The sequence below is a fragment of the Arachis ipaensis genome, chromosome B4, assembly GCF_059453495.1.
Source record: "Arachis ipaensis isolate K30076 ecotype BB chromosome B4, ASM5945349v1, whole genome shotgun sequence".
Lineage (NCBI taxonomy): Eukaryota > Viridiplantae > Streptophyta > Magnoliopsida > Fabales > Fabaceae > Arachis > Arachis ipaensis.
The window spans coordinates 99,265,338-99,287,025 of record NC_142439.1 but is presented as its reverse complement, the minus strand read 5'-3'; the positions used below and the strand labels follow the sequence as shown (position 1 = coordinate 99,287,025).

The window sequence follows — 21,688 nt, the reverse complement described above, 5'->3', positions numbered from 1 at the left end:
CAATGAAGAACCTTGCGTGCAACACACCAAGACACGGCGTTACACGCTAGGCCAGCTTTCCAGAGTATTAGATCGAAGGCAATTTGAGCAAGAAATGGGCATACAACACGCCATGAAGAGAAGAGCATTCCTTGACGTGCATAGCTGGCGTTTAACACGCCCTGAACAGTGGGTGTGCAGTTTGCAAATGCCCTTTGAAGTTTAAGCATCTGTGCGTATGCACACACGCCTGTGTGTATGCACAATCCCAAAAACAATGAGTGTTCAACATTCACACGGCTTCGATGCACAAAAAAATGGAAGATTTGAGACTTGTGCATACGCACGCACCTCTGTGCGTACGTACAAGTGAAAATATGTGCATGTGTGCGCATGCACACGCCTGTGCGTACGCACAAGTCAGTGAATAGTGGGCATTTTGAATGCCATAAACAATGGGCGATGAAGAACTATACCCCTTCGAAGGCTTGTCTTGGAGCATTTATATGGGCGTTTTAAACGCCACTCAGTGGTGTGTCACACGCCAAGGTCACACTCCTAGGACCTTGGTTGTTGAGTGGCGTTCCACATGCCGCAGCTCGGCGTTACACGTTGGGCCAACTTTTTATAAGACCACTTCAAAGACTCATTTGGGCGTTTTACACGCCACAACAAGGGTGTGTCACACGCCAAAGAAAGAAGAGCTCCAGGGATCATAAAAGACGGGCGTTTAATGCCACATATTGGCGTTTCACATGCAAGCACGCCTAATGAAGGAAAGATTGGCGTTTCGCACGCAAAAGGATGGCGTTTCAAACGCCAGAGGACAAGCTCTAGGAAAGCGTGGCATTTTGCATGCAAAACGTGGCATTGCACATACAAAGAGTGGCGTTTCACATGCCACACATATGGGTATTTCACTTGCTCCCTTGGTCCAGTTTCCACAAGCCACTTTGGCCACTTTTCAAGCCCATTCAGAATTTCACACTTAGGACCACTAAAGCCTTAAAGGGAAGACACAAAGCTGAGAATTTAATGCGGAAGATTAGATTTGATTTGATTTGTTTGTTTTGAATTTAAGTTCAAATTTAATAATTAGGTTTGGTTTTTGTTTTTAGTATATAACGGTTCTAAAAACACTTTGAGAGAACCTTCGGAACCTTCGCAGTTTTCCATACTTTGTTTGTCTTGATTTTGAAGCATGAGCCACTAATCTCCTAAGTTAAGGTTAGGAGCTCTGTTGATTCCTATGGATTAATATTATAGCTTTTCTATCTTGATTAATGCATTGATGTTTTCTTAATAAAAAATATTCGTTCTTCATCCTAAGAAATTGAATGTGTTGAAAAACAATTCTCTTCTCATTTGAATTCTATTAATATCTTGGAAAAGTTAATTAATTGAATTGAGCTTGAAAACTTCTTCTCATGATTCTTAAGTTTTGAATTTGGAATTGATAAGTGACATCGAATCAACCAAGTTTGGTTCTTGAGAGTTATATGGTTTTAAAATCAGTGAATGTTCTTGACCTCTTGTCACAATTAATTAATCAAGGAATTGATAATTGATTAGGATTAGAGAAATTGAATTACCAAGGAATTGGAGTTTAATTATTTATGATTTGCCATAGAAACATCATTATTTAATGAAGGTGGAAAGTGAAAAACGTTTTTCCGGAAGTTTTAATATCTCTGAAACCTTAACTCTTTTGAATAATATTTTTCTTCTCAGTCACTTACAACTTGTTTTTATTCAATTCACTGCCTCTTTATGCAATTGTCTTTGAAAACCCTTATTATTAATTGTCTGATTAGAGTAATTAATTGACCATTGCATGTTTAATCTGTTAATTCTTGTGGGATCGATACTCACTCACCGTGATTTATTACTGGGTACGACTTAGTGTATTTGCCGGTGTTTTGTGGGTTATAAAATTCGCATCTAGAAGGGCATGCTGGTGTGGCTTTGCTGTTTGCTTTGATAGGATTAAAAAAATTAGAATTAGATTTTGGGGAGAAAAAGAAAGAGAAGGAAGAAGGGGATATGTTTGCTTTTGATCACATAAATTAGAAACTAGGAATTTTGGGGAGAGAGATGCTGGTTTGGATTTTTTTTTTTTTTTTTTGGGAGAAGGAATCAAAATGACACCGTTTTAATGCGAAAGAGCAAACCAACTCTTCAAAAAATCGGTTCAGTTTAGCTAATTCACCGATTAACCCCCAATTTGACTAATTTTTCATTGATTTATCGCAAGCCAGTTTTAAATATAAACTGGATCGGTTAAAAGATTAATTCCCGTTTAGTCCAATCTAACCAACCGATCCAATCTAATTTTTAAAATATTATTTTATATGTATAATATTCATAATTACATATTTATTACATTTAAAATTATATAATTATTTTAACTATAAGTAATGAATTTTAAATAACACAACTTTAAATTATTTAAATTGATTTTTTATTATTTTTCAAACATTATTATAAAATAAAAATTCTCAAACTGAAAACTAAAAAGAACAGAATATATATTCAAAATAAAACTTCAACAACCGCTGCTGCCACCACCACAACCTCCTCTACCGCCATTGTCGCCGCCGCCACCACCACAACCTCCTCCGCTGCCACCGCCACCACCACAACCTCCACCGCCACCACCTCCACCGTGTTCATGATGATGATGATGATGCTGACCACCCCCTCCACCACCACCTCCACCGTGTTCATGATGATGATGATGATGATGCTGACCACCCCCTCCGCCACCGCAAGCGGCAGAAGTAGTTGCGGTGTTGTCGAAGGCAGCAGCTGTCATAATAACTAAGTCACCGTCTTTGGTTCCGCCGCTACCGCTTCTATGAGATTTTGGTTTTGGAGCAGTAGTGGAGTTAGTTGTAGTTGCAGTTTTTGTTGTACGTGCATCCTTATAAATTCTTTCACTTCTCTTATTATCTACTTTCTCTTGAGCATTCCTCTTTCCACCACCACCGAAACAAAAACAACCCATAGTTCGTTACTTAATAATATTGCAGATTCTAATGACGAGTCCTATTATTTTCCTCTATCCTCTTTCCTTATATATACCCCAAATTAAATGCAATCAAATCAAGCACCACGCTTCCACGAAAACTACTTCGAAGTTCGTCAATGTGATATTCTTTTATGTACTCTGACAATTTCTTATGTATTACATTTATTTGTATCAGAACACCTGGAATAGGTATAGGATAGGGATTAGGAATCTTCTTTACTTATAACTTTTTTTTATTAATTTCCTAAACGTGTTATCTAAGACTCGTTAAAAATAGATTTGCCGTGTCAATGGTATCTATCCTATCTTCTCATTTATGAATGAATTTTTTGAGTAAGTATTAAATATTTGAGAAATTTAAAACTTAAACACTCGCGAATTTATTATTTATTTTCTGCCTGATCAAATGTGAATCTTTCCAAATTTTGCCAATGAGTAATAGTTCAAATGGCATAAACTCCTCATACTCAATTAAGAGGTTGCGGGTTCGAGTCTCCTATCTTTCCAAATTTGGCCAATGAGTTATAGCTCAAATGGCATAGACTCTCCATACTCAATTAAGAGGTCGCGGGTTCGAGTCACATGTCTTTCCAAATTTGCCAATGAGTAATAGCTCAAATGGCATAGATTCTCCATACTCAATTAAGAGGTTGCGGGTTCGAGTCTCCTATTTTTCCAAATTTGCCAATGAGTAATAGCTCAAATGGCATAGACTCCCCATACTCAATTAAGAGGTTGCGGGTTCGAGTCTCCTATCTTTCCAAATTTTGCCAATGAGCAATAGCTCAAATGGCATAGACATACTCAATTAAGAGGTTGCGGGTTCGAGTCTCCTATCTTTCCAAATTTGCCAATGAGTTATAGCTCAAATGGCATAGACTCCCCATACTCAATTAAGAGGTCGCGGGTTCGAGTCACATATCTTTCCAAATTTTAGCCAATGAGTAATAGCTCAAATGGCATAGACTCCCCATACTCAATTAAGAGGTTGCGGGTTTGAGTCTCCTATCTTTCCAAATTTTTGAGCCAATGAGTTATAGCTCAAATGGCATAGATTCCCCATACTCAATTAAGAGGTCGCGGGTTCAAGTCACATATCTTTCCAATTTGCCAATGAGTAATAGCTCAAATGGCATAGTCTCCCCATACTCAATTAAGAGATTGCGGGTTCGAGTCTCCTATCTTTGGTAGAAAAAAAAATGTGAATGATGAAATTCGTCGTAAAAGAATAGATAGCTAGGGACAGAGGAAATTACTCTTAAAGACAACTAACAAAAATTATTTATTAAAAAAAATTAAATTAAAATTATTGTACGAGATGTCTCTGGTACGGTTTGAAGGGTGGATCGGGAACCCGCGGGCGAAGCCGGAACCGGATTGTTTGATTGGAACAACGGGGGGTGGTACCTGCAAAGACACTCCGACGCTCAAGTCAGAATGGATCTAAGAGGCAGAAAGTATGTGGAATGGATGAATACCTGGAGGGACCTGGGTCCTCTATTTATAGGTGATGGCGAATATCTTATCTTATCTTATTTGGCTGAGATAAGGGAGATGTTTGAATTCGAAAGTTGGTTAGGAGCTTGGGAGGGCCGGTTCTGGGCCTTCGGGTCGAAACGGGTTGTACCGGGTAACCGGGTATGCGGGATCCGTGGGTCGGATCCGTAACAGTTGCCCCCGCAGCGGGAGAGCGAACGAGATCGGTCTGTCGCTGGGAGACGTTTGTTATGGGCTCGATTTTTTTTTCTCGGGTGCCCGTCTGATCACTTTGGGATGAGGTCGGTGCCTCGGTTTTCGTATTGTGGTAGATTCGTCTGACCGTTTAGATCTGACGTGACTCTTCCGTATCAGTCGCGTCTGTTGCGTTCTTCGAGGCGTTATCTGCTTTCGAGGGGGGTATTTATTGCGAGCTGCGCTTTTCCTTTTTTGCCCTTGCGTTTGCTTTGCTCTCTAAGGGTATTTTTGCCATTTTGCTTTTTTCGAAACCGTTTTGGTTTTCCTCCTTCAGTTCCCTCGTTCTGCTTTTACTTCTCTATTGCTTCCTTTTCCAACCAGAGCATTCCTCATTCTTCATTTTTGCTTTCCGTGGTTTTGGTTGGTCTTCTTTTGCAGCGTCTTTCCTTTGGGTTGTCTTCCTTCGATTTATCAGGTTAGCATTTCTCTTGTTTCTTTTTGCTTCTTCTGCTTTGTTTTCTGTAGTATTTTGTTTTTGTTTTTGCTAAGTGTAGCTGTTTTTAGAGTAGTTTTGTGGTGTTTGTATGGTGGTTAGATAGTTCTGTTGGGTTCCTAGAAAAAGGGTTGGGGCGAGTGCCACCGTATAATTGGTGGTGTGCGGTGGCAGTATTTTTTGGTTTTTTACCCGCCGTCATTTTCTGCCGTGAGGTTTGGCTGACGGTGGTGCTTCGCCGATATTTTAGGTATGGCTCGCCGACGGACGGAGGGTGTGAGGGCTCCGGTGGCCCCGGAGGGGGGTGTCCCTGACCTTTTTTCTTGGGTCACCAGTGATGTTTGGGGGACGCCGTCGCGGATGACGGAGGCGGACCTCCAACGGCTCCGTGATGAAGGGGCTGTTTGTGGGGGTGGCGATGCCGAACGTTACTACGAGCTTGCCCTCCCTGGGGTTGACGAGAGGGTTTGCTATACCAATCTCGACTCCTCGACAGTGCCGGATTGGATGTGGGTGTATGAGGCGATGTTCACCCGGCTTGGTGTTCGGCTTCCCTTTTCTCCTTTTGTTCAGCAGTTGTTGAATCGGTGCTCCGTGGCGCCGTCCCAGCTACATCCGAACAGCTGGGCGGCAATACGGTCTTTTGAACTCCTTTGTGATTATTTAGAGTTACCTGCCTCAGTAAACGTTTTTCTTTTCCTTTTCTTGTGTACTCTTCTGACTAAGGAGGGGAAGCATAAAAAGGGGTATGTATCTTTCCGAGCTCAGCCCCATCGTCGGATTTTCGGTTTGTATGAAGACTCCTTCCACGGTTTTAAGAGTGGTTATTTTAAGGTTCGTCCCGCGGAGGGACATCATCCCTTTTGGTTGACGTTGGAGGGTGATCGCCGGTTCCCCACTTACTGGAATTTTAAGGCGGGTCCGTCGGTTTTTACTCGGGTTTCGAAAGAGTTCCTGTCCTCGGAGGAGCGGGATATTGCTCTCGTTCTGTGGCAGTTGTTTGGAGAGCGTCCTCTTAATCCCCGGGACGTGATGGGTGATCCGGTTGCTTACCGGTCATATGTTGGTGTGTGTCTGTTTTTTCTTTGGTTTTTATGTTTTGTTTCCCGTTTTTGTAACTTGGGATTTTTTGTATTGTTTGCAGTAGAGATGGCTGGTGGCTTGACATCCTTGGCTCGTTTGAAGGCGGCGATGGCCCTGGAGGAGGGGTTGTCGTCTCCGGCTACTCCTGTTTCTCACCCTGCCGTGGATTCTCAGCCAGTTTCTCAGGAGGTGGTTTCCTCGGGTGCGCGGGCCGAGGCTCAAGTTTCTCCAGAGCCTACGAACTCTCCTGAAGTCATTGTGGTGACGGCTGCTGAGGCTTCTCGGAAGAGAAGAAGGCCTGAGGATCCGAGCAGCGAGACCTTCGAGGATGAAGGTTTGGTGCCCAGTGTGATGGACCGACGTTTCGATGCTCCGGGGTTTATTGATCAGCACTTGATGCCTGGGACGGAGCCGTTTTTTGATGGCTGCGATGTTTCGTTCCAGGCTAAGTCGGTGTATCGTGCTCTTCTCCGATCTGCCGTTGTTGTTCGGAAAGCCGAGCCCGTGATGGCACAAGTTGGCTTGTTGGACAAGAAGCTCCGTCATTCTCAGGCTGAGGTGGCTAAGCTGAAGGAGGAGCTTGAGGCTGCCGGGGTTGCTAGGGAGAAGGCGGTGAAGTCATCTGAGGAAGCCGGGGCGGAGATTCTCCGGCTTTCCGAGGTTGAGACTTCGCTTCTTTCTCAACTGGCGGAGGAGCGGCAACGGGCTTCTGATGCGGGTTCTCAGGCGGCCGTGCTTCTCAGTGAATCAGAGACTTTGAAGGCCGAGGTTGCTGCCTTGAGGAGGGAGAAGGCGGAGTTATTGGCTGATGCAAAGGGTGCGATTGCGGCTACCGAGGAGACGATGAGGGCTCAGGCCTTAGTGCTGGCTCCTGGTGCGGATGTGTCCGTGATGGGGGCCTTCAAGATTGTTCGTGATGGCCAGATCGTTGACCTCGAGTAGCTTTCTATCTTTATCTTTTTTGGATTTTTCTTCAGACTGTGTTTTTGGATACTTTTGGATGGCCAAGGGCCGTGTATTTTGGGATTTTGGAACACCGAACTTTCGTTTTATTAGTGTTTATCGGCCGTTCGGGCCTTTTTGTATGTTCCGTTGTTATATTGTTTTTGGGCCGTCCGGGCCTTCTTTATATTCCGTTTTTAGGCTATTTTGTTCCCTCGGACCGTCGTTTGGTCGGGTTTTTTCATGGATATCCGCGTGTTTTGGGCCTGGGGGGTGATCAGTCCCCCAATTGTGGCCGTGTTTCCGTTCCGTTTTTGAGACATTTAGGAAAATATAAATAGCTGTTTTAATGGAATTTTTATTGATGGTTGGGCCTCGTTAAAACCCTCCGTTGTTGGCGGGAAAGAGTACCCGTGTTTAAAACTTAGATGAAATAAAACTTTAGAATTTGTAAACTGGTAGGAGAAGTACAAAAACAGAAATGAGGGCAAGGGTGCGACCTTGTGGGTTGGTCTAGGCGTAGTATCGTCGCAAGTTGGCGGCGTTCCATGTTCTCGGGATTTCGTCGCCGTTGAGCCGTTGGAGTTTGTACGCTCCTTTTCCGATTACGGCCTTGATTCTGTATGGTCCTTCCCAGTTGGGGGTGAGCTTCCCTTCTCCTGGGGTCGGGGGACCGATGTCGTTTCGTCGTAAGACGAGGTCGTTGGCCGCGAATTCTCGCCGGATGACTCCGTGATTGTATCTCAGGCTGATTCTTTGCTTTAGGGCTAGCTCTCTGAGATGGGTTATGCTTCTTGTTTCGTCAATGAGGTCTCGTTCTGCTTCCTCGTCGTTACCTCCGACCGTTTTTCTGGGGCTTGGGTCTCCGATCTCTACCGGGATGACCGCCTCAACACCGTATGTTAGTCGGAAAGGTGTTTCTCCCGTTGTTGTTTGAGGTGTGGTTCGGTATGACCATAGGACCGACCCGAGTTCGTCGGCCCATAGTCCTTTGGCTTCGTCGAGCCGCTTTTTAAGTCCTTTGACAATTATTTTGTTCGCGGATTCCACCTGTCCGTTTGTCTGAGAGTGTTCTACCGAGCTGAAACGGTGGGATACATGTAGCCCCTCTAAAAATTCTCTGAATTTTTTGTCGGTAAATTGAGTTCCGTTGTCCGAGATAACGATCTCGGGGATCCCGAATCGGGTGATGATCTGACGCCAAAGGAATTTTCGGCATTGGGTTGCCGTTATGGAGGACAGGGGTTCGGCTTCGATCCATTTAGTGTAGTAGTCTATGGCGACGATGAGGTATTTAAGCTGGCCGGGTGCCGTTGGGAAGGGTCCGACGAGGTCGATGCCCCAAGTGCCGAACGGCCGTTCTGCCGATATGGTGCTGAGCTGGTGCGGTGCGGCTTGGTGAATATTGGCGTGCCTTTGGCATTTGTTGCAGTTTTTAACTATTTGTATGGAATCCCGGATAACCGTGGGCCAGAAGTAGCCTGCTCTGATGATTTTTTGGGCTAATGTTTTGCCCCCGACGTGGTGACCGCAGCAGCCTTCGTGGATTTCACGGAGTATGTATTCCGTGTTCTCGGGTTCGATGCATTTGAGCAGGGGTTGCGAGAATCCACGTTTGTATAGCTGTCCTGCGACAATGGTATAGTTGGCGGCTTCCCTTTTTATTCGTTTTTCCTCTTTGGGGTCTGGTGGCAGTGTTCCATCGAGGAGGTATTGCAGGATAGGGTAGGTCCAAGATCCCCGGTTTGAGATTGTCAGATGAGCGTCGGTCGTTGTTGACACGGAGGGTGTCTTGACAACTTCCTGGATCAGCGACTTGTTACTGTGTCCGGGTTTGGTGCTGGCTAGCTTGGAGAGTAGGTCTGCCCTGGCATTTCGTTCCCTAGGGATGTGCTGTATGGTAATGTGCTCGAATCCTTCCTTTAGTTTGTTTACCTTGGCGAGGTATTGTTGGAGTAGGGGATCTCGTGTCTGGTAGTCTCCGTTAATTTGGGAACTGACTACCTGAGAATCGGTATTTACTTCTAGGACCCTTGCTCCGACTTCCCTGGCTAAGGATAGGCCTGCCAAGAGGGCCTCGTACTCTGCCTGGTTGTTTGAGACCGGGAATTCGTATCTCACTGATTGTTCGATCACGACTCCGTTTTGGCTTTCGAGAATGACCCCGGCGCCTCCGGAGGTGGTATTCGAGGAGCCGTCAACGTGTAGCTTCCACGATTCGGGGTGGAGTCTCCTGGTGTCATTTCGGCGATAAAGTCGGCCATGGCCTGTGCTTTGATCGCGTATCGAGGTTCGAACTTGATATCGAACTGGGATAGTTCGATGGACCATGCTAGCATTCTTCCTGCTAAGTCGGGTTTTTGTAGTACCTGTTTGACCGCTTGGTCGGTTCGGACCGTCATGGAATGAGCTTGGAAGTATTGTCGTAGGCGTCGGGAGGCTATAAGGAGTGCGTAAGCTAGCTTTTCTATGCGTGAGTAGCGAGCTTCCGCATCTTGTAAGACTTTGCTTATGAAGTATATGGGTTTTTGATCTTTTTCTCGTTTTCTCAGATTAGTGCTGCTGCAAGTGCCTCCTCCGTTATGGAGAGGTATATGTACAGTGTTTCCCCTGTCTGAGGTTTGGCGAGGATTGGTGGTTCCGCTAGAACTTTTTTGAAATGTTGGAAAGCTTCTTCGCATTCCGTTTCCCATTTGAAAAGTGTTCCTTTTTTCATCAGTTTGAAGAAGGGGATTGCCTTTTGAGCCGATGCCCCGAGAAAACGTGATAACGCCGTTAATCTGCCGGTGAGCTTTTGGATTTCTTTGAGGTTTTTTGGGTTTGTCATTTCAAGGATGGCACGGCATTTCTCTGGGTTTGCTTCGACTCCGCGTTGTATAATCATGAAGCCGAGAAACTTTCCTGCTTCCATTCCGAAGGCACATTTTGCCGGGTTGAGTCGCATTTGGTGCTTTCGTAGGGTGTTCATTATGACCTCGAGGTCGTTGGTTAGTTGTTTGCTGGATTCGGTCTTGGCGAGCATGTCGTCTATGTAGACTTCTAATTTGTTACCGGATAAGTCTCGGAATCTGGTTGTATCCGGAATATGCGTCCATGAAGCTGAGGTATCGGTGACCGGATGCAGCGTCTACCAATCCGTCGATGTTTGGTAGGGGGAAGGCGTCCTTCGGACAAGCTTTGTTGAGGTCCGTGTAGTCGACGCACATGCGCCATTTCCCATTAGATTTTTTCACTAGTACGACGTTGGCTAGCCAGGTCGTGTAGAGGAGTTCTCGGATAAAGTTGGCCTCGAGTAGGGCTTTAACTTGTTTTTTGACTTCGATGGCTCGGTCCGGTGACATTTTTCTTCTCCTTTGTGCTACTGGTTTAGCTTTGGGGTCCACGGCTAGACGGTGAGACATTAGGTCGGGGTTTATTCCCGGCATGTCGGCTGGTGTGAATGCAAACAGGTCTCTATTTTGTTTCAGGAGTTGAGAGAGCTCCTCTTTGAGGTCATATGGGAGGTTCCTATTAATGAAGGTGTATTCTTCCTTGGTTGGCCCTATTTGTAGTTTTTCCATATCCCCTTCTAGCTCTGGCCTGGGTTGGCCGTCTTGTCGGGCATCCAGATCGGCTAGGAATACTCCAGCCGCATCTCGGGATTTCTTCCTTAGGGCTAGGCTGGTGTTATCGCATTCGGCTGCGACTTCTCGGTCCCCGTGGATGGTGCCGACGGAGCCGTCGTCGGTTCTGAATTTCATAAGGAGGTATTTGGTAAAGATAACTGCGGAGAAGTCGTTGATTGTTTTCCTTCCGAGGATCACGTTATAGGCTGTGGAGTCTTTTAGGACTACGAATTCAGATAGGATTGTCTTCTTCTGGCTGCTCGTTCCTATGGTGATGGGAAGTGTGATTGAGCCATCTGGTTTGAGGAAGTTGTCTCCGAGTCCCGTGACGCCGTGGCGGTGTGTTTGGAGGTTGTCGTTGCGGAGTCCGAGTTTATCGAAGGCTCCTCGAAAAAGGATGTTTGAGTCTGCCCCGGTGTCTACCAGTATCCTTCGTACGAGTCCTGTTCCGATTCTAGCTGAGATGACGAAAGGGGCATCCTCGGCTGAGGTGCCGTGTTGGCAGTCCTCTGGTAAGAACGTTATCGTATTGTCGGCCGCGGAGATTGGGACTTGGTTCCTTATAGCCATTACCTTGAGGTCTTTCTTCATTGTTAGTTTTGACTTGCTTGATACGTCCTTGCCTGTGATGACGTTTACTATGATGGTTGGATCTTCCTCTGGGCTTTCCCTGGGGGGTTGCTTTTGGGTTCTCGGGTTACGTCCTTCCCTCTCCGACGACCTATCTCTCTCCGCGCGTCTCGGTTCTCTGATGATTTTGGCAAATTCTGGGAGTTTGCCGTCTCGTATGGCTTGTTCAAGGGCGTCTTTAAGGTCGAAACAATCTTGTGTTCTGTGACCGTAACCTCGGTGGTATTCGCAGTAAAGGGTTTTGTTGCCTCCTGTCCTTTCTTTGAGTTGCCGGGCTTTCGGAATGATGCCTCGATCTGCTATTTGGTGGTATACCTTAGTAATTGGTGCTGTCAGGGGCGTGTAATTAGAGAATTTGCCTATTCTCGGTGGTCGGCTAGTCGGCCTGGGGTGGTCCCGTTGATTCTCTTTGAGTGTTGGGTTTTGGTGAGAAGCCGAATTGCCGCGCTGGGCGTTGCCGTGCTGCCGCTTGTTGGCGGCGACGACCTGGCTGACTTCTTCGTCGTTGATGTAATCTTTGGCGACGTTCTGGATCTCATGCATGGTCCATACCGATCTGGTGGTGAGGTGTTTGCGAAAATCTTCGTTCATTAGCCCATTGGTCAGGCAAAGGCTTGCGACGGAATCCGTGAGTCCGTCGACCGTTAGGCATTCGTCGTTGAAGCGGTCGAGGTATTTTCTTGTGGATTCTTCTTGTTTTTGCGTGACCCCTAGTAAGCTGATGGGGTGTTTGGCTTTGGTGATCCTAGTAGTGAACTGGGCCATGAACTTTCGTGTAATATCGTGGAAGCTGGCTATGGATCCGTTCGGGAGGGCGTTGAACCATTTGATCGCTGGCCCGGCGAGAGTTACCGGGAAGGCTCTGCATCGGACCGCGTCGGCCGCTCCTTCTAGGTTCATTCTGGCCTCAAAAGCCGTTAGATGTTCTTGGGGATCCTTAGTTCCATCGTACTTCATATCGGTAGGTTTGTCGAAGCCTTTGGGGAGTTTTGCCCTTAGGATTCTTTCTGTGAAGGGTGTAGCTCCCATTATTATATGGTCGTTTCTTGTGCGTTTGGTGTTTCGGTCCCTCCGATCTTCGTCTGAGTAGTGTTGATAACTCAGATCTCGAGAAGCGCTGCGGTTATGTTTCTTGTTGTATCGCCGTTCTGGCGATTTCTCGTGTCTGTGATCGCGTGATGAGCTGCGACCGTCTCTTCTGTCGTGTCGTCGGGTTGGCGACCTACCGCGGCGAGATCTTGATCTGGAGGTTGCATGGCTTCCGTGCTCGTTGTTGTGTTTTCCTTTATTGGTTATCTTGCCTTCGAGATCCTGAACTCGGAGGCAGAGATCCTGGATGATCTGCGCTGTTTTGTCGCTGGCTTTCTCAGGATGTCGTCGGTCCGTGAGGTCGTGATCGTTCGCGTTTTGGATAGTGCTTGCTATTCTTGCTTGGTTTGTGACTTCACGGTGCTCGGGGGTTGGGTTAATCGGTTGTGAGTCATCCTGGCTTGAGGGGGTTTCCTCTAGGACGTCCCCCATTGGGCCCAGCTGGCGCAGGTTCCCCACAGACGGCGCCAATGTACGAGATGTCTCTGGTACGGTTTGAAGGGTGGATCGGGAACCTGCGGGCGAAGCCGGAACCGGATTGTTTGATTGGAACAACGGGGGGTGGTACCTGCAAAGACACTCCGACGCTCAAGTCAGAATGGATTTAAGAGGCAGAAAGTATGTGGAATGGATGAATACCTGGAGGGACCTGGGTCCTCTATTTATAGGTGATGGCGAATATCTTATCTTATCTTATTTGGCTGAAATAAGGGAGATGTTTGAATTCGAAAGTTGGTTAGGAGCTTGGGAGGGCCGGTTCTGGGCCTTCGGGTCGAAACGGGTTGTACCGGGTAACCGGGTATGCGGGATCCGTGGGTCGGATCCGTAACAATTATTAAGAAGAGTTTACCTGGATAATATTTAAAGAGGATTATGGCTATTAAAGCTAATTTTCAAAAGAGCTAATAATCTTTTTTTTTATTTAACAAAGTTATTTATGTAAAAAAAAAAAAATTTATGTACGTGGAGTTTAAATGCACGTGTTACATTGCATTTGTAAGTTCTAATTAGTAATTACACAACTTCCTAATCATGGCTTTTTAACTAAGAAGTGATCATTTCTAAAATTTATTATTAAAATATTAATCTTTTTAATTATTTATTCAGGAGTTATTATTTTATCACGGTAGCATTTGTTATTAGAAGAATGTTAGGAGGGTAGTAGATTTTATAATTTATAATCATTAATTAATTATTATTAATATTTTTAATAATATAAAATTATATCTATTAATATAAAATTACTTATTTTTTTTATTAATTAAATATTTAAATTTTAATAAAAATATTGACCTTTAAATGTTTTCTCGTTGTTATTATATTTTGACATGCTTACTGAAACACAAACACACTTTTTCCTAGAAAAGGCTAAGCTTATTAAAGGCGTTTTTGTACACGTATTGTGATAAAACATTTGCTAATTACAATATAATCGGTATTTATATTGTCGTTTAGAACTTTACATTGATTTAAAAGACAAAATGGATACAATTTGTAACTACTTGAATAATATGGCTTGATTTTACTAAGCCAATTGAATTCAAACTATTGTGGTTTAAATTTGAACGACTTATATTTTCTATTTAAATTTTAAATTTTATAATTAAAAATTTTTTATTATTAATTATTTAAACAATTGAATTATATTTTTATTAAAATTTAAATTTAAAAAACTTTTCAATTTAAATTATACATTTACATCCCATTCAAATTTGAAAATTCAAAATATCGCTATCAAAGAATGGAGTGAACAACTTGATTTAGAAGATGTAACAGTTTCAAGGAAGTGAATTTTTTTTCAAAATCAATTAAAATAATTTTTTTATTTTTTAAAACAAAAAAAAAACTATTTTTAATCACGTATTTTTTTTTCTTAGGTGCAAATTACTAATGGTCCACCTGCTCTGGGGTTCTGTCTATAAAAGACAATTTTTTATTCCTCCATTTTATTCCATATCTACTCTTTTTTGTTTTGTTATTTTTTCTTGTCTCGTTCATTCAATGCTATGTTATTTTATTTTAGAAAAAATAATTATTTATATCCGTAAAAGATGCACTTGTACAAAAAGTGACAAAATTATTTTTGATAGATCAAAACAAATTTTGTATCCATAAAAATTTAGCCCCGTTTACCAAAAGTACCTAACATCAAAGATACATTAGAAACATTAAGTGAGAGTCTAACATGGCACGTTAAATGAGGATGTGGCATATTATTACTATTCTAAGGTGTCAAAAATATTATTGTTATAATACTATCCTTTTCTTCCATTTGTCCCAAATTGAAAATCCTAGAATGACAATAATGTGCACAGTAGATCCAACTCTTGTGCTTCAAATATAATGGTACCTTCAACGGAGATATGACTTCATCTTCCGAGAGGAATCCAGAGAAGAATTTGTTTGGGAGATGCTTGTGTGGATAGTACGTGATATTGTTATAATCTGGAACAGTGAGTAATACTGGGAGGTGGTTCATTCACTATTCTCTTTGAAAGATAGATATGTTTGTCTATTAATTTGTATTGATGAGAATATGTTACGTTGTGAATGCTTATATATTTCTTTTCTTTTGTATTGTAGACAATCACTACAAGAAAAATATTGAGCACTGTCGAATTTACTGTCGGAATTAGCGTCGATATGTACTAGTGGATTTCGCGTAAGATTTTTTGTTGGAAAGGAGAAGGAATTCATCGCCATAAAAAATTATCGTCAGAACAGATTTTTCCTCGCTAAATCCGACGATAATTGTTGGTGCAAAAACGGAAATCACGCATGCCAATTATACCGTCAATAGCGAGAAAAAATCCGACGGTATCCTTGTTTAATAAAACGCGTCGTTTTAGTGAGTTATTGACGGTAAAATTGGGGCTAAATTCAAACACAACCCTTTTCCCTCACTTGTATGATCTCTCTCTCTCTCTCTCTCTCTCTCTCTCTCTCTCTTCGTCTGCTCCTACTGCCACTGAGTAGCACGTTGCCACCGATCTCACCACCGCGTCTGGAGCACCTATTGTCACCGCCGCTAGACGTGCTCGTCGAATCTGCTGCTACTGTTGTCCCCATCACATCCTCTGCCACGGTTGCTATTCACGTCATCGTCATTGCCACCTATGTCGCCACGAAATATATATGAGACTGTAGCAACTATCATCAGATTGGTTTGTTGCGGTAAAAGCTTTGACTATTCAGTCCAACCTGTGGCAGCAGATCTTGGCCAATTATGTCATGCCAAGTACCCACGAAACCAAGATTACTGCTGACATGGCTGTGTTGTAAACTCTTAGTAGCTCGTGGTTTGTTTTTGTAAAACGGTTTATCGTTTCGTCGCGTTATTACTAACAAGCAAAGACGGATATTGGCTTTATTTTCTAAGTACTTTTATGGCAACCTTTTCGTAGCCGTTTTAGTATAGTACTTCATGATGTCGATGGCTATCGGGGTGATCAACCCCGAAATGCCGTAATCTTATTAAATCGACTGGTTGTTAGTAACCGTATGATGCCTGAAGCAGTAAGTCGGTAAAAAAGAACCATAGACATTCGTCAGGAGAAATTAAAGTATATTAAACTCACGAACTAAACAAACGTAAATATATAATGACAAATGCGAATATCAACAAGTGAATCGAGTAAACATGAAACTAATGAAATGTAATCAACAACAAATGAACATAAATATTAATCAAGGGAGCATGGGTGTTACTAAGTCGGGATGTCGTCTGACTTTCGGGACTGATGAGGCTTCTAAGAGTAGAACCTCCTTAAGTTCCCCGCATTCCATGTTCTGGGTACCTCTTTCCCGCCGAGTCGTTCCAGCCTATATGCTCCGCCGCCGACCACTTCCGTTATCCTGTACGGGCCTTTCCAATTGGCTGCCAACTTTCCTTCTCCCGGTGTTGGGGTGCCCACGTCATTTCGCCGTAAAACCAAATCGTTTGGTTCGAAATTCCTCCTCAACACCCTGGCGTTGTATCTCAAGGCTATCCTTTGTTTCAACGCCGCTTCCGACAAGTGTGCCATTTCCCTGGTTTCATCGATCAGATCCTTTTCAATGGCTTCTTCTACCCCGCCAAGGAGTAGCCAGGGGCTCGACTCTCCTATCTCCACGGGTATTACTGCGTCGACTCCATAGGTGAGCCGGTATGGCGTCTCGCTGGTGGAGGATTGTGGTGTTGTACGATAGGACCATAGAACCGATGCTAGCTCGTCCGCCCAGGCTCCCTTCCTCTGGTCGAGTCGTTTCTTAAGACCCTGGAGGATGACCTTGTTCGCCGCTTCGATTTGGCCGTTGGTCTGAGGGTGCTCGATGGACGAGAACTTCTGCTTTATCCCCAAGCCGGAAAGGAACTCCCCGAACCTCTTGTCGGCGAACTGCGTCCCATTGTCTGATATCACAACTTTTGGGACTCTAAACCTGGCGATTACCTGCCTCCACAAGAATTTCCAACAGTTTGCTGAGGATATGCTGGCTAATGGATCAGCTTCTACCCATTTGGTGTAATAGTCAACGGCAACAATTAGGTATTTGATCTGTCCAGGGCCAACGGGAAAGGGTCCCAATAGGTCGATCCCCCACTGAGAGAAGGGACGTGAGGCCATCAGTAGATTCAGCTCCGCTGTTGGGGCTTTGTGGAAATTGGCGTTTTCCTGGCACTTCCTGCACTTCTTTACGAACTCTTGTGAGTCTGACATCATTGAGGTCCAGAAGTAACCGGCCTTGACGAGCTTCCGCGCTAGAGCCTTCCCCCGATGTGGTGGCCGCAGCACCCCTCATGGACTTCCCTTAAGACATAGTCCGTTTGGTCAGGTCGTAGGCATTTCAATAGGGGTTGGTTCAGTCCTCTCTTGAATAGCTGGTCCTGTATAACGACGTACTTGGCTGCCTCCCTCTTTAGCGCTTTCGCAGTCTTGTGGTCGTCAGAAAGCTTGCTGTTTTCCAAAAAGTCCGTAATTGCGTCGATCCATGAGCGAACGACGTCTGCTCGGGTCACACATAGGGCAACTGTTGGCTCTTTTATCAATCCTTGGATCAGAGACCGGTTTTCTGTCCCCGGCTTCGTGCTGGCCAACATCGATAGGAGGTCGGCTTGGGTATTTCTTTCTCTTGGAACATGCCACACCACGACCTCATCGAATTCTTCCTTCAGACTTTTTACCCATTCCAAATATTTTTGTAGTAGGGAATCCTTGGCTTGATATGCCCCGTTGATTTGGGACGTGATGACCTGGGAGTCGCTGTTCACCTCCAGCTTGGTTGCCCCGACGTCTTTTGCTAAGAGCAGGCCAGCAATGAGGGCTTCATACTCTGCTTGATTGTTCGAGACCGGGAACTTGAACTTGATTGACTGCTCATATACCACTCCAGCGGGGCTTTCTAGGATGATCCCTGCTCCTCCGAACGTTTGGTTGGAGGCTCCGTCTACATGGAGTTTCCATCGTGTGTTCGGGATCTCGTAAGTGTCTCCCGTCACTACCACCAAGAAATCGGCCATCGCCTGGCCCTTAATTGCATGTTTGGGTTCGTACTGCAGGTCCTACTGGGATAGCTCGATTGCCCAAACTATCATCCTTCCCGCCAGGTCGGGCTTCTGCAAGACTTGGCGGATCGCTTGATCTATTCTGACGATTATCCGGTGTCCTTGGAAGTATTGCCGCAATCTTCGAGACGAGGTTAAGAGCTCATACGCCAGCTTTTCCAATTTACTATACCTCAGCTCTGCCCCTTGCAATGCTTTGCTAACAAAGTAGACCGGCTGTTGGGTTTTCCCTTCTTGCTGCACCAAGACGGCCGCCAAGGCCTCGTCTGTCACTGCCAAATATAAGAAAAGCACCTCCCCCTCCATAGGTTTGCCAAGGACTGGAGGTGCCGAGAGTATGCTCTTGAAGTGGTTGAAGGCCTCCTTACATGCTGGGGTCCACTCAAAAACTATTCCTTTTTTCATCAAGTTGAAAAATGGAAGGGCTTTGGCCGCCGACGCTCCGAGAAAATGAGATAGGGCCGTGAGTCTTCCGGCCAGCCTCTGTACGTCCTTAATGCACCCCGGGCTCGACATCCGCAAAATCGCTTCGTACTTCTCCGGGTTGGCTTCGACTCCCCTCTGGGTTATCATGAAACCCAAGAACTTTCCGGCTTCCATGGCAAAGGTGCACTTGAGAGGGTTAAGTCTGATATTGTGTCGTCGGAGGGACACGAACACAGTCTTTAGGTACCCAATTAGGTCTTCCGACTGGCCGGTCTTTACCAGGATGTCATCCACATACACCTCTACTGACTTCTCGATAAGTTTGCTGAAGACTTTTCTCATTAGCCTTTGGTAGGTTGCTCCCACATTCTTTAATCCGAACGGCATTACCCTGTAGCAATAGGTGCCACTTGGCGTTATAAACGCCGTTTTTTCTTCATCTGGTCGGTGCATCAGGATCTGGTTGTACCCAGAATATGCGTCCATGAAACTCAGAAAGCGATATCCCGCGGCCCCGTCCACTAAAGCATCAATGTTGGGGAGGGAAAATGAGTCCTTAGGGCATGCCTTGTTGAGGTCGGAGTAGTCTACACACATCCTCCACTTCCCATTAGCCTTCTTAACCAGGATCACGTTCGACAACCAGGTCGAGTAGTCTAGTTCTTGGATGAATCATGCTTCTAACAGGCTGCCATTTGCTTTGCCACCTCGTTGGCTCTCTCCTGGGACATTTTCCTTCGTCTTTGGGCTACGGGCTTGGCGTCTGCCTTCACGGCCAGGTGGTGCAACATGAATTGGGGGTCGATCCCCGGAATGTCGGCTGGTGTCCAGGCAAACAGATCGCCATTTTCTCGAATCATTTCCATCAAAGGCTCTTTCAAGTTGTAGGGGAGGTTTCTATTCACAAAGGTGAACTTATCTTCTGAGTCGCCGACTCTGAACTTCTCCAGGTCTCCTTCAGGCTTTGGCCTTGGTTTGTCGTCAATCCTAGCGTCCAGGTCAGCTAGAAAAACCCCAGATGCCTCCTTTGACTTCTTCCTTAGGGAGAGGCTGGCATTGTCGCACGCGACAGCCGTTTCTAGATCTCCCCTGATGGATCCCACCGACTCATCGTCGGCTATAAACTTCATTGTCAGCAGCTTGGTACATATTACCGCCCCGTACTCGTTGATCGTCTTCCTCCCTAAGATAAGGTTGTAAGCCGTGGAGTCCTTCATAACAACAAACTCTGCCATCAGTGACCTTTTTCCTTGGCTTCCCCCAATGTACACCGGGAGGGAGATTATTCCATCAGGCTTGATAAAATTATCCCCTAAGCCAACCACACCGTGGTGGTGAGTTCTTAAGTCGGCTTCTCGAAGACCCAGGGCGTCAAACACGTTTCGGAACATAATGTTTGAGTCAGCTCCGGTGTCAACGAGAATTCGCCTGACCAAACCGGTTCCTACTCTTGCTGTGATTACCATGGGAGGGTTCTCCGGGAGGTCGTGGAACCATTGGTCCTCCGGTCCGAACGATATCGTCGGGATTCTCCTAGGGAAATGCCCTTGGTTAGCCGACGACATAGCCAAGACCTTAACGTCTTTCTTTGTTGCCGACTTAGACCTTGCTACAACATCACTCCCGACTACGACATTCACGATGGTGAGGCCACGGTCGTCCTCTTCGGGCTCTTGCCTTGGTTTGACGGCGCGGCTTCTATCGTCACCAGATCGGTCGCGCTCTCGCCTTCTGGGTTCTCTTATGAGGTGAGAGAACTTTGCGAACTTACCTTCCCGGATCGCCTGCTCCAGAGCGTCCTTCAGGTCGAAACAATCTTGGGTTTTATGGCCGAAGCCCTTATGGTAGTCGCAGTAGAGGTTCTTGTTCCCTCCGATTCTGTCCTTGAGCTGGCGAGGCTTCGACAAGATGCCTTTGTCGGCTATCTGCTGGTACACCTCAACGATCGGGGCAGTCAGGGGCTTGTAGTTAGTGAACCTCCCTACCTGGGGGAATGGCTTGAAGGTTTTAGCTGGCCCTCCGTGTTTGGAGTGCTCCTTAGGCCTTTTCCCATTACCGGGCTGACGAGTAGGGTGATAGGTGGGTTGCCGCTTGTTAGCTGCTATGACTTAGCTGACCTCCTCGTCGTTGATATACTCTCGAGCCACAATTTGGTTTTCTTGCATTGTCCACACGGGTTTGGTGGTGAGGTGTTTCCTGAAGTCTTCATTCAATAGCCCGTTTGTCAGACACAGGCTGGCCACCGAGTCGGTCAGGCCGTCAATCTCTAGGCATTCGTCATTGAACTTGTCCAGATACTTCCTAGTCGGTTCCCTGCTTCTTTGCGTCACCCCCAGCAAGTTGATCGGGTGCTTTGCTTCGGCAATGCACGTGGTGGTCCCAACAGAAAATCCATTCAGGCCAGATCCCCACAGACGGCGCCAATGTTCGTGACTTCGGGTCCCGAACGGGTCGGAGATGCTTTGAGTGTGTGATGGTGGGAACCAGCTTGGATCTGGGTCATTGGTGCGTGGATGGACCTCCCGGATAGGTTCTGGCGCGTGAGGACTGGGGTTTCACAACTTCCCGAGCTGGTGATTGGATGAGGGGGAGCCACCGACAAAAAGGACTCCGACGCTCAAGACAGGTGGCAGTAAAAGTGAGGAAATCGTGACGTACCTTGTGGGAGGGGTAGGGCCCTCCTCTTATATACTCTGCGTCTAGAGCAAGTCCCACAGTACTGACCTACTTTCTAGAAAATTTCCTCTCTCAGCTGTCATATAACTGGCTGGGAGAGAGGAGGTGTCCGGGTATTCCTCGCAGTTCAGGCATCGCGCGTTCGTCTGGTCGGCCGCTCGGGCGGGGCACCATGCCAGCTGGGCCGGGGCATCATGTCAGCTGAACCGGGTTAAAACAATTCTTATTAATGTTTTTAATAGTGTGAGATTTTATCCAATAATATAAAATTATTCATTTTTTTTACTGATTAAATATTAGTCAAATTTTAATAAAAATACTGGCTTCAAACTTTTTCAATATAGAAGACCTCTAGTCCTTGCACATTTTGTTTTCCTTGACGACCTATAAATGAAATGAGTTGTAATTTTTTTTTTCGGTATTCGAAATGAGTGGTATTCGTGTGAACTACCATAGGATAAACTGAAACAAATCCTTCACAAGCTTTACAACCCTATTTCGATGTCATTTTTTTTTCT

General features: G+C 45.5%; 2 protein-coding genes across 2 annotated transcripts; both read right to left on the bottom strand.

Moving 5' to 3' along the window:
• Positions 1-7,643: 7,643 nt before the first annotated feature.
• Positions 7,644-9,533, bottom strand: LOC148568538 (uncharacterized). Its single transcript, XM_088484719.1, has 3 exons — positions 8,667-9,533; positions 7,877-8,396; positions 7,644-7,657 (listed from the first exon to the last, which is right to left on the bottom strand). The coding sequence occupies exons 1-3, from the start codon at positions 9,531-9,533 to the stop codon at positions 7,644-7,646; spliced, it is 1,401 nt and encodes a 466-aa protein (XP_088340845.1).
• A 7,731-nt stretch (positions 9,534-17,264) lies between these two features.
• On the bottom strand, positions 17,265-18,023 carry LOC148568537 (uncharacterized). Its single transcript, XM_088484718.1, has one exon. The coding sequence runs from the start codon at positions 18,021-18,023 to the stop codon at positions 17,265-17,267; it is 759 nt and encodes a 252-aa protein (XP_088340844.1).
• Between the last annotated feature and the right edge of the window lie 3,665 nt (positions 18,024-21,688).

Coding starts and splice junctions, on each gene's coding strand:
- LOC148568538 (XM_088484719.1), bottom strand. CDS start 9,533: ATGGTCCATCGAACTATCCCAGTTCGATATCAAGTTCGAACCTCGATA. Junction 8,397..8,666: donor CAGGCTACTTCTGGCCCACG/GTTATCCGGGAT, acceptor CTTTGGCGTCAG/ATCATCACCCGATTCGGGAT.
- LOC148568537 (XM_088484718.1), bottom strand. CDS start 18,023: ATGGCCGATTTCTTGGTGGTAGTGACGGGAGACACTTACGAGATCCCG.